At 43.0% G+C, this 15,517-nt stretch overlaps 1 protein-coding gene across 2 annotated transcripts in view; it reads left to right on the top strand.

Moving 5' to 3' along the window:
- COL24A1 (collagen type XXIV alpha 1 chain) overlaps positions 1–15,517 on the top strand; it is an 804,368-nt gene that overhangs the window by 612,920 nt on the left and 175,931 nt on the right. For both annotated transcript variants that reach the window (XM_030205800.1, XM_030205801.1), the window contains 2 exons: positions 468–521; positions 1,605–1,712. In XM_030205800.1, the coding sequence (XP_030061660.1) occupies positions 468–521; positions 1,605–1,712 (162 nt within the window). The remainder of the gene's footprint in view (positions 1–467; positions 522–1,604; positions 1,713–15,517) is intronic.

Genomic DNA, 15,517 nt, shown 5'->3' with positions numbered 1-15,517 from the left:
GTAACAATTCTGTGCTTAATGTGTTTGGTTCATGGAGCCACCTATGTGTTTGTTCATTTTTGGAAGTATGCATTTTTATATAGATGATGTACTCTATTTTTTAAAAAAAATGCACAAGAGTTTTTTTTAATTTAATTTATTTATTTATTTATTTTTGTTTGCGGGTAGATCTAGATGCTCACTGCTTCCTGGCTGAATTGTCATGACTGCATCATTCCTGGGCAGTATTATCGTGCTAGAAAACTGAATTTCATTTAGCAAACTCTATTAAAAAAGTAAATTCATAGTGCCTGTCTGCTTTGAACAATGTTTATATTACAAGATAGCTTAAGGCTAATATAAGATATTTCTGCCATCACTTAGGTATGCAAAGTTCTTGGTGAGATTATTCCACCTATTGAGCAGTTTAAATGTGCTCATCAAAACTTTCTCATCCAGCTTTGTCTCTTCCCTTTCTAAATGCACAGGGGCCCGAAGGAAAACCAGGAAATCCAGGTCAAAGAGGTCGTCCAGGAAAAAAGGTAATGTGTTTTTCAAATCTTCCCTTTTCTAACTAAAATGTCTTTGACATCTGACATAATGAGGTTGTTACTTTTTAACTGCATTGCCAACAGAGCTGAGCTTAGTGATACAAAAATTGCCCAAACAATTTACAGTTTGTTAATAGCTATGGGCAGGAGACCTAGTATTTGCCGGGAAATGTTCAATGTAAGAAAATCCTGACCTCTGGTGTTCAACACTAGGAATTCCCTAACACATGGTGCTTTGATTGAGGAAAATCTGCCCCCCCCCCCCCCCTCCCACTGTGCTCCTTGTCAGCTGAAGCATGACCCCACTGCCAACTAAATCCTGGCCTTGGTTTGCACTGAAAAATGTTTTGTTTTAATAGCAGAAACATTAACTATTTAAAAAATTACTTCCAGATCTAGATACATGGAAATTCATGATTTCTAAAACTGAAATTATAATGGAACTCACACTTTTGCAAAGCCATACATTAACTGGGTTCTGCAGCATTCCACCTAATTAGATGGGTCTTATGGAATATGACAGCAGATAACAAGCATTACAGAAACACATTCCTTATCAGAGCATCAGAAATCCACATTTAAGAAGAGGCAAATGTTTTTGCTACAAATAAAGAACTTGTCACCCTGATTTTTTTTTTTTTATAAACTACCCTTTATTGCCATAGGCAAGGAAAGAAATAGAGGCCTTTTTATTAAAGCTTAACGCACGCCAACTGAATAGTGAATGCTAAATGCTAAGAAACCCATTTTATAGCTATGGGCTTTTTAGCACTTAGCACACGCTAATATCCTTTATCGCAAGCTAAGCTTTAGTTTAAAAGGCCTCAAAATGATTAGTGTCCCTTCTGTGCTACAGAGGAGTCCTCTACATGCATTCATGTCAGTGAGACGTAGTACTTCTGTTCCTCTTTTTTTTTAATCATAACAGACAAGCAGGTTTTGCAGGACTCCCATGCAGGTTAGAAGGAATGTTGAAGATGATATAAAGAAAGATGAATGTGTATTGTGTTGTTGCAGGTATGTTTTATGATTTTAATGTATATTCCTTTATTCTTTTCAAAATAACATGGACAGGCAGAAAAAGGACAGATGGGTCCATTGGGTGAAACTGGAACTCCAGGAGATCAAGGCTTACCCGGAGAACCCGGACCTAAAGGTGCAAGAGGAACCAGGGGACCATTGGTTCGTGATGTTTGGTCTTGGGTTTTTTTTTTGTTCATTTGTTTGGGGGGGGGAGGTTGGTATTTTTTTATGCGAGTGTGAAAAAAGAAAGATAATTTCCAAAATGGTGGTAATAATAGTAAGATAAATTGCAAGGAATAATATTCAACGGCTCTAGTCAGCCTATTTATTCATGGCCTGATATTCAAAGTGATTTAGCTAGCAGCTGATCAGTTAAATCACTTGGTCAGGGCCAGCCACTAATATTCAGTGGCAATTAACCAGCTAAGTGCCACTGAATATCACGGTAAGCACCAAACACAATGCTAGCTATGCTGGAGGCGGAGTCAGCACTTGGTCGCTTAAGTGCTAATATTCAGCCTTCAAGCACTCACCGCCAATGGCTGAATATTGACCCCATAAATGCTAGCTGCCATATAAAAATAAATACACAGGGTTGGCAAAACTTATGGCCATTATTTTAGAAATATATGCATGCATAAATAGTGGCATTTGCATGTGTATATCAGATACAGGTATAAAAAATGTTCTCCAAAGACAAGCAGGACATTAATTCTTATAATTGGATGGCATCATCTGACATTGCCCACAGTGTGGATGCTACCCAGCACGCTATAGTTTTAAGAGGCTTTTGACAGCCTCCTATCACACATATGTGAGTCCCTTCCTGCCCAGTGTGAGTACATGGGACCGTCTGTCTTTGTTCTTTCATGGAGGAGAGAGCAGAAAGCATAACCTGATTGTGATGCCAGGGGGAGTGGAAAGCGGATTACATAGGCAAGTTGGCACACAGCGTAGGCACGATGGACCGCTTGAAAAATAGGCACCACCCCATCGGAAGTCTGTTTGGGGGAGCGGTCGCTCCCCTGGTGCCCCACCCTAACTACGCCTCTGGAAGAGAGGATGTGTTTCTGTGAGCTCTCCTTAGTGCTTTTATTTTGTCAACATTTGAAGTTCCTTCCCTGTGAGCGGTACCCTTTTTACTTCATGTTTTTCTTTTTCATCCTTTTTCCTGCACAGTTTACTTTTTACTTAGTTTTACAAAAGTTTTAAGTTTCCTTTATTTTTTAGGCCTGAGCACTGGCCGAGTGTTTTCTGTGAGGTCTCCTTTTTTTCCTCACCATTCAGCCTTTTGATTTAACCTTGGCTATTTTCTCCCCAATGACCCAGAGGGACCCTCATTGGCCTCAAGAGATGTGCCAAATGTAACAGGGTCATTTCATTATGGACTTCCACAATTGGTGTTTGAGGTGCCTATGCAGTGACTCTATATCAGGGAAGGAAGCTACCCTGGAGTATCAGGACATCTATTCATCAGTGCCTGGACCTGCTTCCATTAGACTGAGGCAGTTGGAGACTTGGATGTCCTGCAATGATTATTTTGCTGAGTCTGATACAGACTGCCCTTGGCCTTCTGAGGAGGAACCTGAGTGCTTCTCAGAGGTGAGGTCCTTGGGTATGCTCACGCATCCCTCCCTTCCACAGCAAAGAAGAAAGTCCCACCAAAGGAGCTCTCCTTTTTTGGCTTTGTCAAGGAAATGGCTGCTGCCATTCCATTTTGTTTGGACGCAGAGGACAAGTCCAGGGTTGAGTTGTTAAATGTTCTGGACTACGATTCTCCTCCAAAGGAGGCTGTGGAAGCCATAAGTTGCTATATTGGGACAGACAAAAGGTCCATCAAACCCAGTATCCTGTTTCCAGCAGTGGCCAATCTAGGTCACAAGTACCTGGCAGGATCCCAGAACTGTAAAACAGATTTTACGCTGCTTATCCTAGAAATAAGCAGTGGATTTTCCCAATTCTATCTTAATAATGGCTTATGGACTTTTCTTTTAGGAAACTATCCAAACCCTTTTTAAACCCTGCTAAGATAACTGCTTTTACCACATTCTCTGGAAACGAATTCCAAAGTTTAATCATATGTTGAGTGAAGAAATATTTTCTCCGGTTGGTTCTAAATTTACTATTTAGCAGCTTCATTGTGTGAGTCCTAGTGTTTTTGAAAAGAGTAAACAAGCGATTTACATCTACCTATTCCACTCCACTCAGTATATTATAGACCTCTATCCTATCTTCCCTCAGCTGTCTCTTCTCTAAGCTGGAGAACCCTAGCCGCTTTAGCCTTTCCTCATGGGGAAGTTGTTCCATCCCCTTTATAATTTTCATTGTACCTTTTCTTATTTCACTATATCTTTTTTTTGAGATGCAGTGACCAGAATTGCACACAGTATTCGATGTGTGGTCGCACCATGGAGCAATACAAAGGCATTATAGTATTCTCATTTTTGTTTAATTTCTAATCTTCTATTTGCTTTCTTAGCTGCCTCTGCACACGGAGCAATTCTTAATTGTGAAACCTTGCAGCACGTAGCCATAGTTTGGGTTCTTCTTTCCCAAATGCATCATTTTGCACTTGCTCACATTAAGTGTCATCTGCCATTTGGCAGATGTCTTGTAAGACCCTCTTGTAATTTTTCACAACCCTCTTGTGATTTAACAACTTTGAATAACTTTATGTCATCAGCAAATTTAATTGTCACTAGTTATTCCCATCTCTAGATCATTTATAAATATGTTAAGCAGTGGTCCCAGCACAGACCCCTGGGGAACCCCACTGTCTACTGTACTCCATTGAGAATACTGACCATTTAACCCTACTCTCTCTTTTCTTTTTTAACAAGTTTGAAATCCACAATAGGACATTAACTCATATCCCATGACTTTCTAATTTCCTCAAAGAGTCTTTCTTGAGGTACTTTGTCAAGTACCTTTTGAAAATCAACAATATAGTGGTTGTGGACCTCTTCAAAAAACATACTGATACAATCATGTCCTTCTTAGCCTTCTCTTTCTGCATCCTCCACATCCCAAATATTTTCAGAAGGATATCAAAGAGTTTCCTACTTCTTTCAGAGACATAGGTTTACCTCTTCTGCTTGCTCTCAGCAGTAAGCCCAGGCCCAGCTCCTATCCTCAGCAGCACCAGGCTCAGAAACCTCAGCAAGATCTCCAGTTAAAACAAGGGGGTGGGCTTTTGACTGGCTCCAGGAGAGCATAGCCGCAATAAAAGTGTTGGTCCAAAATGACCTACTGGTGAGGGAGAGACTGAATTTTTCTAGGAAAGGTGGACCATTGTAACTTCAGACTGGTGAGTTCTTCAAATAGTCCAAGTCAGTACAATCTCAATTGGCGGAGTAAACGAACAAATTGTCTACCAAAAACGACATTCTTCAGCTCTCAGCACAAGGAAGAGCTTGCAGAGGAAATCCCCCTCCCTTCTTCAAGGTCCATATGATTGAGCCCATTCCACCAGGGGACGAAGGGATGGGATTCTATTCCATGTACTTCCTCATACCCAAGAAAATTGGTCCCTTCCTAGACATAAGGGCCCTGAACAATTTTTGGTCAAAGAAAAATTCAGGATAATTTCCCTGGGATCCCTTTTTCCCATGATTCAGAAAAATGATTGGCTTTGCTCTCTGGACTTAAAGGTTGCTTACACCCATATTCAGATACATCTAAGTCACAGGAAGTATCTCAGATATTGAGTAGAGAAATACCACTACCAGTAACACATCCTGTCGTTTGGCCATGCATCTGCACCAGAGTCTTCATGAAATACCTCACAGTAGTCACAGTGTTGCTACGCAGACTGGGGGTGCATGTGTTTTCTTGGACAATTGGCTGGTCAAGAGTACATCAAAGGACAGAACTCAAGAGTCCATAGAAAGGACTGTTCAGGTGCTGGAGCTACTGCTTCCAGAGCTACTGCTCCTGGTTTAATATTTGGAATACACAAGAAACCTGCTAGACACGGTAGAAGCTCGAGCCTATCTTCCTCTGGCACAAGCTGATGCCCTTGTGTCCATCACCACTCAGGTTCAGAGAAATCAGCAGGTCAGGGCTCAGCAGATTTTGAGGTTAAAAGGCTACATGGCCTCCACTATGCATGTCACTCCAAGGCTCGCCTCCATTTGAGGGGTCCCCAGTGGACCTTTGCTTCCCAGTGGTAGGCCACGAGGAACCTTATGGATGTCATCATTGTTACCCCAGAGTTAGCCCAGTCACTTCTCCGGTGGATGATTTGGTCCAATTTGACTCTGGTACTCCCATTCCAAATTCCTCCTCCTCGGAAGGTACTGACAACAAATGCATTTAACCTGGGGCGGGGGCTTAATACTCAGGGACTTTGGTCCACTCAGGAGACCGAGTTTCACATCAACGCTAGAGCTGCAAGCAATATGAAATGATCCAAAGGCTTTCGGAGATCAACTGCTGAATCAAATCATTCTAATTCAGATGGGCAGTAAGGTTGCATTGTTTTATGTCAACAAGCAGGGGGTAGAGAATCTTACCCCTTGTGTCAGGAAGCAGTCGGGATGTGGCAGTGGGCTACCAGTCACGGCATGGTGCTCTGAGCCACATAGCTGGTGGGGAAAGCAGGAGTATGGCAAACATTGAGCAGGGTGATACAACTTTACAAGTATTCTCTCAACATGAGTATTGCCTGCAAGATCTTCTGATAATGGAGCACTCCTTTGGTGAATCTTTTTGCCACTCATTTCAACAATAAGGTTGCTTGATTCTGCTCTAGACTCAGGTCACACAACAGGCTAGCCGTGGATGCCTTTCTTGTACGTTGGGGAGAGGGTCTCCCATATGTGTATCTTCCAGTCCCTCTTACAGAGAAAACTCTGCTGACATTCATGGACCAGGGGACCATGATCCTTATGGTGCCTTATTGGCTTAGTCAGATATGGTTTGTTTATGTTTATTTAAAATATTTGATAAATTGCCATATATTTGGACTAGCCAAGTCTTAGCAATGTACAGGAAACAGAAATTAAAAACCATAGAAAGCAACAGAAAGGAACTGCAATAAAAAAAGGAATGCATCTCAGTCTCACAAAAGAAGAAAAGAATCTAAAACGACCCTAAAATAGATTCTAAAAATAAAGAAGTGTAGTGATCTCCCTATCATTCCTCTCCCATCATTAGCTAAGAGAGCTCAAATGCCCTGGAAAATAAACATGTTTTAAGGCTGGCTTTAAATTTAGTATAAGAGAGTTCAGCCCATTCCATAAAGATGGTACTAAGAAGAAAAAAGAACTAGCTCTTGTAGACTCCCAGTAAGCTCGTAACAGGTGAAAAAGAACCAATCGATGCTTACTAAGCGAGCGTACTAACCGTGATGGAACATAAGGAATAATATGATTAGAGAAATATTCCAGAATTCTCTCATGGACTGCCCTAAAAGTAAGAAGCAAGACATTAAATTATATCCTAGAAAAACTGGAAGCCAACATAATATATGAAACAGAGGGATTACATGTTACCTAAGAACATAAGCGTTGCCAAACTAAGACAGATCCCAAAACAGTATAGTACATTTTATGCTGCTTATCCTAGAAATAAGCAGTAGATTTTCCCCAAGGCCATATTAATAATGGCTTATGAACTTTTAGGAAGTTATCCAAAACTTTTTTTAACCCAGCTAAGCTAACTGCTTTTACCACATTATCCAGCAACGAATTCCAGAATTTAATTACACATTGAGTGAAAAAAATATTTTCTCTGATTTGTTTTAAATTTACTACTTTCTAGCTTCATTGTGTGCCCCCTGGTCTTAGTATTTTTGGAAACAGTAAAAGGCGATTTATGTCTACCCATTCCACTCCACTTGTGATTTTATAGACCTGTATCATATCTCCCCTCAGAAAACAGCAGGGCAAACGATTTGCAAACTCCAAGATGGAAGGACAAAAAAAGGAGATCAATCAAAGAAAATAGTTTATTGAATGACAACCAAATAAACAAATTGGTTGTCATTCAATAAACTATTTTCTTTGATCTGCTTTTTGTGTCCTTTCATATCTCCCCTCAGCCATATTTTCTCCAAGCTGAAGAGCCCTAGCCACTTTGGGCCTTATTTTATAAAGGTTATACCCCTTATTTTATGAGATTAATTTACACTCCTAAATTTGTGCTCCTAAATTAGCAGCATAAGCTATTTTGGAGCATAGCATATGTTCATAATATAGGAGCATAAATTTTAGGAGCGTAAATTTAGGAAATTTATGAGCCTAATTTTATAGAATAAGGCCCTTTAGCCTTTCGTCATAGGGAAATCGACCCATCCGCTTTACCATTTTCATTGCCTTTCTCTGTACCTTTCTAATTCTACTATATCCTTTTTCAGATGCGCTGACCAGAATTGCACACAGTATTCAAGGTGCGGTTGCACCATGGAGCGATACAAAGGCATTATAAAGTCCTCATTTTAGTTTTCCATTCCTTTCCTAATAATGCCTAACATTCTATTTGCTTTCTTACCCACACATTAAGCAGAGGGTTTCAGTATCATCAACAATGACACCTAGATCCCTTTCCTGGTCTGTGACTCCTAATGTGGAACCTCGCATCACATAGCTATAGTTTGGGTTCTTCTTTCCTAAATGCATCACTTTGCAATTGCTCACATTAAATGCCATCTGCCATTTGGATGCCCAGTCTCCAGTCTCGTAAGATCCTCTTGTAATTTTTCACAATCTTCTTGTGATTTAACAACTTTGAATAACTTTTGTGTCTTCAGCAAATTTAATTACATCACTAGTTGCTCCCATCTCTAGATCATTTATAAATATGTTAAAAACAGCAGTCCTGGCACAGACTCCTGGGGAACCCCACTATCTACCTTTCTCCATTGAGAATACTGACCATATAACCCTATTCTCTGTTTTCTATCTTTTAACCAGTTTTTAATCCACAAAACACTACCTCCTATCCCATGACTCTCCAATTTCTTCTGCAGTCTTTCATGAGGTACATTGTCAAATGCCTTTTGAAAATCCATTTACACATTGAGGGGCATTTTTGAAAGGGATGTCCAAGTTGCGATTTGGACGTCCTTGCAAAACGACGAAATCCAGGGGCGGGGAAACCCGTATTTTCGAAACAAGATGGACGTCCATCTTTCATTTCGAAAATACCATCAGAGATGCCCAAAGCCTTAAATTTGGCCGTCCCTAGGTTTGGACGTCCCTAGACATGGACGTTTCTGACTTTCAATGATTGTCAAAACCAAAGACATCCATATCAAAAAACGGCCAAATGCAAGCCATTTGGTCATGGGAGGAGCCAGCATTTGTAGTGCACTGGTCCCCCTGACATGTCAGGACACCAACCAGGCACCCTAGGGGGCACTGCAGTGGACTTCATAAAACGCTCCCAGATACTTAGAACCCTTACCTTGTGTGCTGAGCCCCCCAGCCCCCCCCCCCCAAACCCACTACCCCCAACTGTACACCACTACCATAGCCCTTACGGGTGAAAGGGGGCACCCAGATGTGGGTACAGTAGGTTTCTGGTGGGTTTTGGAGGGCTCACTGTTTCCTCCACAAACATAACAGGTAGGGGGGGATGGGGCTGGGTCCGCCTGTCTGAAGTACACTCACCCACTAAAACTGCTCCACGGACATGCATGCGCTGTCATGGACCTGAGTATGACATCTGAGGCTGGCATGACATATTTTTAAAGATGTTTTTTGAGGGTGGGAGGGGGTTAGTGACCCCTGGTGGAGTAACGGGAGGTCATCCCAGATTCCCTCCGGTGGTCATCTGGTCATTTCGGGCACCTTTTTGTGCCTTGGTTGTAAGAAAAACGCGTCCAGGTGAAAACATCCAAGTGTTCGTCAGGGACGTCTTGTTTTTTTTTTATTATGGGTTGAGGATGTCTAAGTGTTAGGCACGCCCAAGTCCCACCTTCACTACGCCTACGACATGCCCCCTTGAACATTGGTCGTCCTTGCGACGGACTGCAGTTGGAGATGTCCAAAATTGGGTTTCAATTATACCGATTTGGACGTCCCTGGGAGAAGGACGTCCATCTTCCTATTTATGTCGAAAGATGCACATCCTTCTCTTTCGAAAATGAGCCCAAATATCAACCAGCTTACCTTTATCCACATGTTTGTTCACCCCTTCAAAGAAATGTAGTAGATTGAGGCAGTATTTCCCTTCACTAAATCCATGTTAGCTTGGACTCATTAATCCATGCTTATGAATATGCTCTGTAATTTTGTTCATTATAATAGTCTCTACCATTTTACCCGACACCAATGTCAGACTCACCGGTCTATAGTTTCTCGGATCACAACTGGAACCTTTTTTAAAAATCGTCGTGTTAACATTGGTCTTAACGTTTAGCATTAAGATCCATGCTGCAGTATTTTGAAGTTCCTTCTTCTTCCGGAGTTGTCCTCCAAAAAACTGTGGAGACTGAACTGCTTTCTGACCCTCATCATCTAGAAAGAGGGGTCTCTTCTGCATTCCAGCCTCCAGTTCCAGGTCCTCATTGTCTGGATGTTAGATCATAGAATTTGCATCTCTGCAGCTGCCAGAGGTGTCTTCAAATTCCTGCTGGCTTCGAGAAAAGATTCTAGGAAGAGATGTTATACTTTTAAGTGGAGGAGGTTTAATGTCTGGTGTGAGGCCAAGGCCCTAGACTCTTTCTCTTTCTCTACACAAAGCTTGCTTGAATACCGCAGGCAGGGATACACAGTTTGTGGAAGGAGTCATTTTAGGAAAAAAGTGGAAAAAGTCCATGTATGTGCCTATACCTATATGCGTAGATTATAAAATGGCAGGTGTTAGTGATGGCAACACATGTATGGGACTGCCATTTTGCAAACTTATATGGAGGGGGGAGATAGAAGATACACCTTTCTGCCTCACCCCCCCCTCAAAGAAAATATCTCTAACCCTCTTGTAAAGCACCCCCATCAGGTCACCCCCTTCTGATCCTCCACTGGCCTTCAGATCTGATCTGCCAATCCACCTCTCCCTTTCCTGACCTCCTAGCAACCCCCAGGACCTACCTGCAGGTTGTTCCCTGATGGGGAGAATCTTCCTCTGCGCCCACCCCATCTGGCACTGGCTTCAAAATGGCATAGATGACCCCTAGCCATAGTTTCTCAGTGCTACCGCTGTGGATGAGCCTTCCATATAATGAAGACTACGGCTACATGTCATACCATTTTGTGTTGAAATCATTTTTATTAGCATCACACATAATATACCATACAGAAAATAAGCTTTCAACATATATACTTCCCTTTCCCTCCCTCCCCCCAACCTCCACCCTTCCTTCTTAAGCTCCGGATATTATTAGCCAAAACAATAAGTGAACCACTCTGGCAAAAACATGTCTATTGATTCAAAAGTCTGCTACGTGCTACGGGTTGTAGTGTATCCCAGAAATGCTCCCAGATGTGTTGGAAATGGCCTCCCTTCATTGAGGATATGCCCCTGATTCCACAGCGCTCTAGCTTTAGCAAATCTATCAAGTGGCTGCACCACATGCTTACTGTTGGTGCGGGGGTATCTTGCCAGCATAACAAAATCACTTTTTTCCCTATGAGAATAGCTCTTTGTAGGAACTGCTTAAATCCCGGACGCACTGGCCTGGAGTGCTTATAGTTATCAAATAATAGTAGAGGCTGCATGTCCACTCTGCAGCTTTCATATCTATACAGTTCTTTCAGTATCTGCATCCAAAATTGTGAGATCTTAGGACAAGTCCAGAACATATAGGTGAGTGTGGCTACCTCCTGCGTGCATTTAAGGCAGGCTCCTGAGGACCCAAAGTTTGCTCTATTCACACCGGAGTGATATACATGCGCAGAGCGAATATGTACTGCAGCTCTCTATCTCTCACAAATGGGGTATTGCGCAGTATTCTCAAAACGTGCGATTTAAATTGCTCTTCTGTTAGATCTACTGATAGTTCCTCTGCCCATTTCCTCGCCAGAGTCTTATAATCTAAGTCTTCTGTCGAGCCTAACAAATATCTGTGGTGGTATCTCAAGGGCACTATATTGCAAGACCCCAGAGTGAGCGCTGTGTTTAAAGTATCTTGTACATCCTCGCATAGATTAATCCAATGCAACTTTGTAGCATAATGTTGTAGTTGAGTGTAGGCAAAGAGATCTGTGGGCGGCAGTGCATAGGCTCGCTGCAGTTCCATGAAAGATTTTAGTTTTCCGTCTTCCTGCAATAACTGAAACAGGTAGAGGATCCCCAGCCTCCTCCAGTGCCTGAACATCGGTGAAGTCGTCCCCGCTGGGAAATCCGGGTTTCGGTACAGGGCCAAGAACGGGGTGGATGCTGCTGAAAACCCATGACGCCTGCACAGCCATCGCCAGGCCACTCTCGTTGAAAGCAAAATAGGGTTAGGCATAACACAGAATCTGTTTTCCCTGAAATTGTAACAGCCAGCTGATATGTACTGTGGGTGCCCACACTGTTTCCACCTCTGTGGCAGAAAACGTGTGTGCATTAGTTAACCAATCATGTATATGTCTCATGGAACATGCTACCGTCAAGTACCTCAGATTCAAAAGACCCAGGCCTCCATGTGCCACGGGCTTCTGTATTATCGATAGTGGTAGTCTGGGACGCCGTCCCCTCCAAAGAAAGCCCTGAATCAGTCTATTCAATAAACCTTCATCTTTCTTTATTAAGAATAGTGGTAACATCTAAAACACGTACAACCACCGTGGGACCAATATCATATTGATCAAAGCAATCTGTCCCAGCAAGGAGAGGGGGTAGGCGTCCCAAAGTTGTAACCATGTTCTAGTTTGGGTCAATAATGGGAAAACATTCATCTCATATAGCCGAAGTGGTGAACTGGATTAGGAACTGGTTGACGGGCAGACGCCAGAGGGTGGTGGTAAATGGAGTTCGCTCGGAGGAGGGAAAGGTGAGTAGTGGAGTGCCTCAGGGATCGGTGCTGGGGCCCATTCTGTTCAATATATTTGTGAGTCACATTACCGAAGGGTTACAAGGTAAAGTTTGCCTTTTTGCGGATGACACCAAGATTTGCAACAGAGTGGACACCCCAGAGGGAGTGGAAAACATGAAAAAAGATCTGAAGAAGCTGGAAGAATGGTCTAAGGTTTGGCAATTAAAATTCAATGCGAAGAAATGCAAAGTGATGCACTTAGGGAGTAGAAATCCAAGGGAGGCGTATGTGTTAGGTGGGGAGAGCCTGATAGACACGGACGGGGAGAGGGATCTTGGGGTGATAATATCTGAGGACCTGAAGGCGATGAAACAGTGCGACAAGGCGGTGGCCGTAGCGAGAAGGTTGCTAGGCTGTATAGAGAGAGGTGTGACAAGCAGAAGAAAGGAGGTTTTAATGCCCCTGTATAAGACGTTGGTGAGGCCCTACCTGGAGTATTGTGTTCAGTTTTGGAGGCCGTACCTTGCGAAGGATGTTAAAAAAATGGAAGCGGTGCAAAGAAAAGCTACGAGGATGGTATGGGAGTTGCGTTCCAAGACGTATGAAGAGAGACTTGCTGACCTGAACATGTATACTCTGGAGGAAAGGAGGAACAGGGGTGATATGATACAGACGTTCAAATATTTGAAAGGTATTAATCCGCAAATGAATCTTTTCCGGAGATGGGAAGGCAGTAGAACGAGAGGACATGAAATGAGATTGAAGGGGGGCAGACTCAGGAAAGATGTCAGGAAGTATTTCTTCACGGAGAGGGTGGTGAACGCTTGGAATGCCCTCCCGCGGGAGGTGGTGGACATGAAAACGGTAACGGAATTCAAACATGCGTGGGATAGGCATAAAGGAATCCTGTGCAGAAGGAATGGATCCACAGAAGCTTAGCTGAAATTGGGTGGCGGGGGGGAAGAGGGGTTGGTGGTTGAGAGGCTAGGATAGGGGAGGGCAGACTTATACGGGGACTGTGCCAGAGCCGGTGATGGGAGGCGGGACTGGTGGTTGGGAGGCGGGAAATACTGCTGGACAGACTTATACAGTCTGTGCCCTGAAAAAGACAGGTACAAATCAAGGTAAGGTATACACATATGAGTTTATCGTGGGCAGACTAGATGGACCGTGCAGGTCTTTTTCTGCCGTCATCTACTATGTTACTATGTGCAGATTATCTTGGATAATGACTCCTAGGTATTTGAAGTGATGAGAGGCCCATTGCAACGGAAACTGCCCCTTCCACTGGGATGGAATAGTCATTGGCAGCGGCAGAGCCAAAGATTTTGATAAATTTAGTTTAAAGCCCAATAACTTGCTGTAGTCACCCATCAATTTAAGTAAGTGGGCGAGAGAACTTTGAGGCACACTCAGTATAAACAAAAGGTCGTCTGCATAAGCTAGAACTTTGACCTCTCGGCCTCAGACGTGTAGTCCATTAATTTTATTATTTGCCTAAATCATACACAAGAGTGACTCTAGCGCGAGGATGAATAACAGCGGAGACAAAGGACAGCCTTATCTCATTCCTCGGCTGATAGCAAATTCTGCTGTCTTGATTCCATTCACCAATATTGCCACCCTAGGGCCATCATTCCATTTTGAAGCTGGCACTATATACAGCACAGGAGCAGAGGGGACCAATCCCATCCGGAGATCCAAGCTCAGTCAGCTGAGTTTTAGCATAGCTTATTTTAGCAGTAGTATAAATTTGTTCTGATAGCAGAAGTGAAAGAAGTCAGAGATCCCTGCAACAAAAAATATTTGTCATGGTGGGAAAACAGGTGCCACACATTGTACAGTGTAGACTATGTAGTGGCCTAGGATTTAAAGTGTAAATTTCAGTGACAAAATGAACAACTTACTACATTGTTCTGTTCAGAGCATAGGCTAAAGTCCATGGTACATGCAAGCATGCATTTTGCCATCAAAACTGAAAAATGCAGATGAAAATGAACCCTTAAATTACATTTGTACAAGATTTTCTAGAGATTCACTTGATTGTTGTGGTTGTTTGTGTTTTGCTGCATCCAAGTGGAACTGACGTTTCAGTCATCGTGTTGTGGCTTTCTTCAGAGTATTCACTTGCTTATAAAAAGGTGTTATATAGACAAATTATTTCTCTGTTAAAGATTTCTAACATTGTACCCAAGTATAGAGTAATTGTGTGCACTGGACTTTTTATTTTGTTTTTTCCTTGTCATCAAGCAGATGAAGCCATTACGTATGGGTTGTGTCCATCAACCAGCAGGGGGAGATAGAGAGCACTCAACTTTTCTCAGTGCCTCATAGCCAGCTAGCTCCACTGCCTCTTCAGTATTCTCTATCTCCCCAAGCAGGGTGGCTGCAGCTTCTTCGAGCTCCATCAAAATCTGCCTGGGGGTGGCTCCTGGCTTGCCAGTTGTTAGCCGGGGTGTTAGAGGCTATAGCAGCTTCACTTTGAAGGCACATAGGTCAGCCCTTTCCCTGCCTTACCCATGCCCCCGTGGATGTGGACATATTAGCTTGCTTTTCCCTGTCCTTTCCCACTCAGTGGATGTAGGCACATTGGTTCGCCTTTCCTTGCCTTTCCCACTTATCTGAGCCTCCAGAGTGTTTTTATTTACCTCTTTTGCCTCTGCTTTCCTCACAGCGTTTAAAAAAAAAAATAATAATAATAATTAAAGTTGCGTTGCGCTTTAGCGCAGCGATCTTGGAAAAGAGGTTTTTTTCTTGAGATTCTTCTGCAGGACCGGAGCTGTGATACTCGGTCTAGTGAGATAAGAGTGTTTTCCGACTCCTCCGGGGTGGGCCCGCGATCGGGATGTTTTTGGCGCGAACCGCCATTTTTGAATTTTACCGCCATTTTCGGCAATGGCTACGGAGACTGTAAAGCGCTGTTCTAAATGTGGCAAGTGCAAATCAGCAGCGGGGCTCTGTAATTCGTGCTGTACAGACGATAGAGCTGGGCTCTGAGCTGGCAGCAGATGCCATTTTGGATTTTCCACATGGCGCGGCCTCCATTGCGACGGAGAGCCCT

The sequence above is a fragment of the Microcaecilia unicolor genome, chromosome 6, assembly GCF_901765095.1.
Source record: "Microcaecilia unicolor chromosome 6, aMicUni1.1, whole genome shotgun sequence".
Taxonomy (NCBI): domain Eukaryota; kingdom Metazoa; phylum Chordata; class Amphibia; order Gymnophiona; family Siphonopidae; genus Microcaecilia; species Microcaecilia unicolor.
Note: the sequence above shows the minus strand (reverse complement) of the source record. Positions and strands in the feature narration are given on the sequence as shown.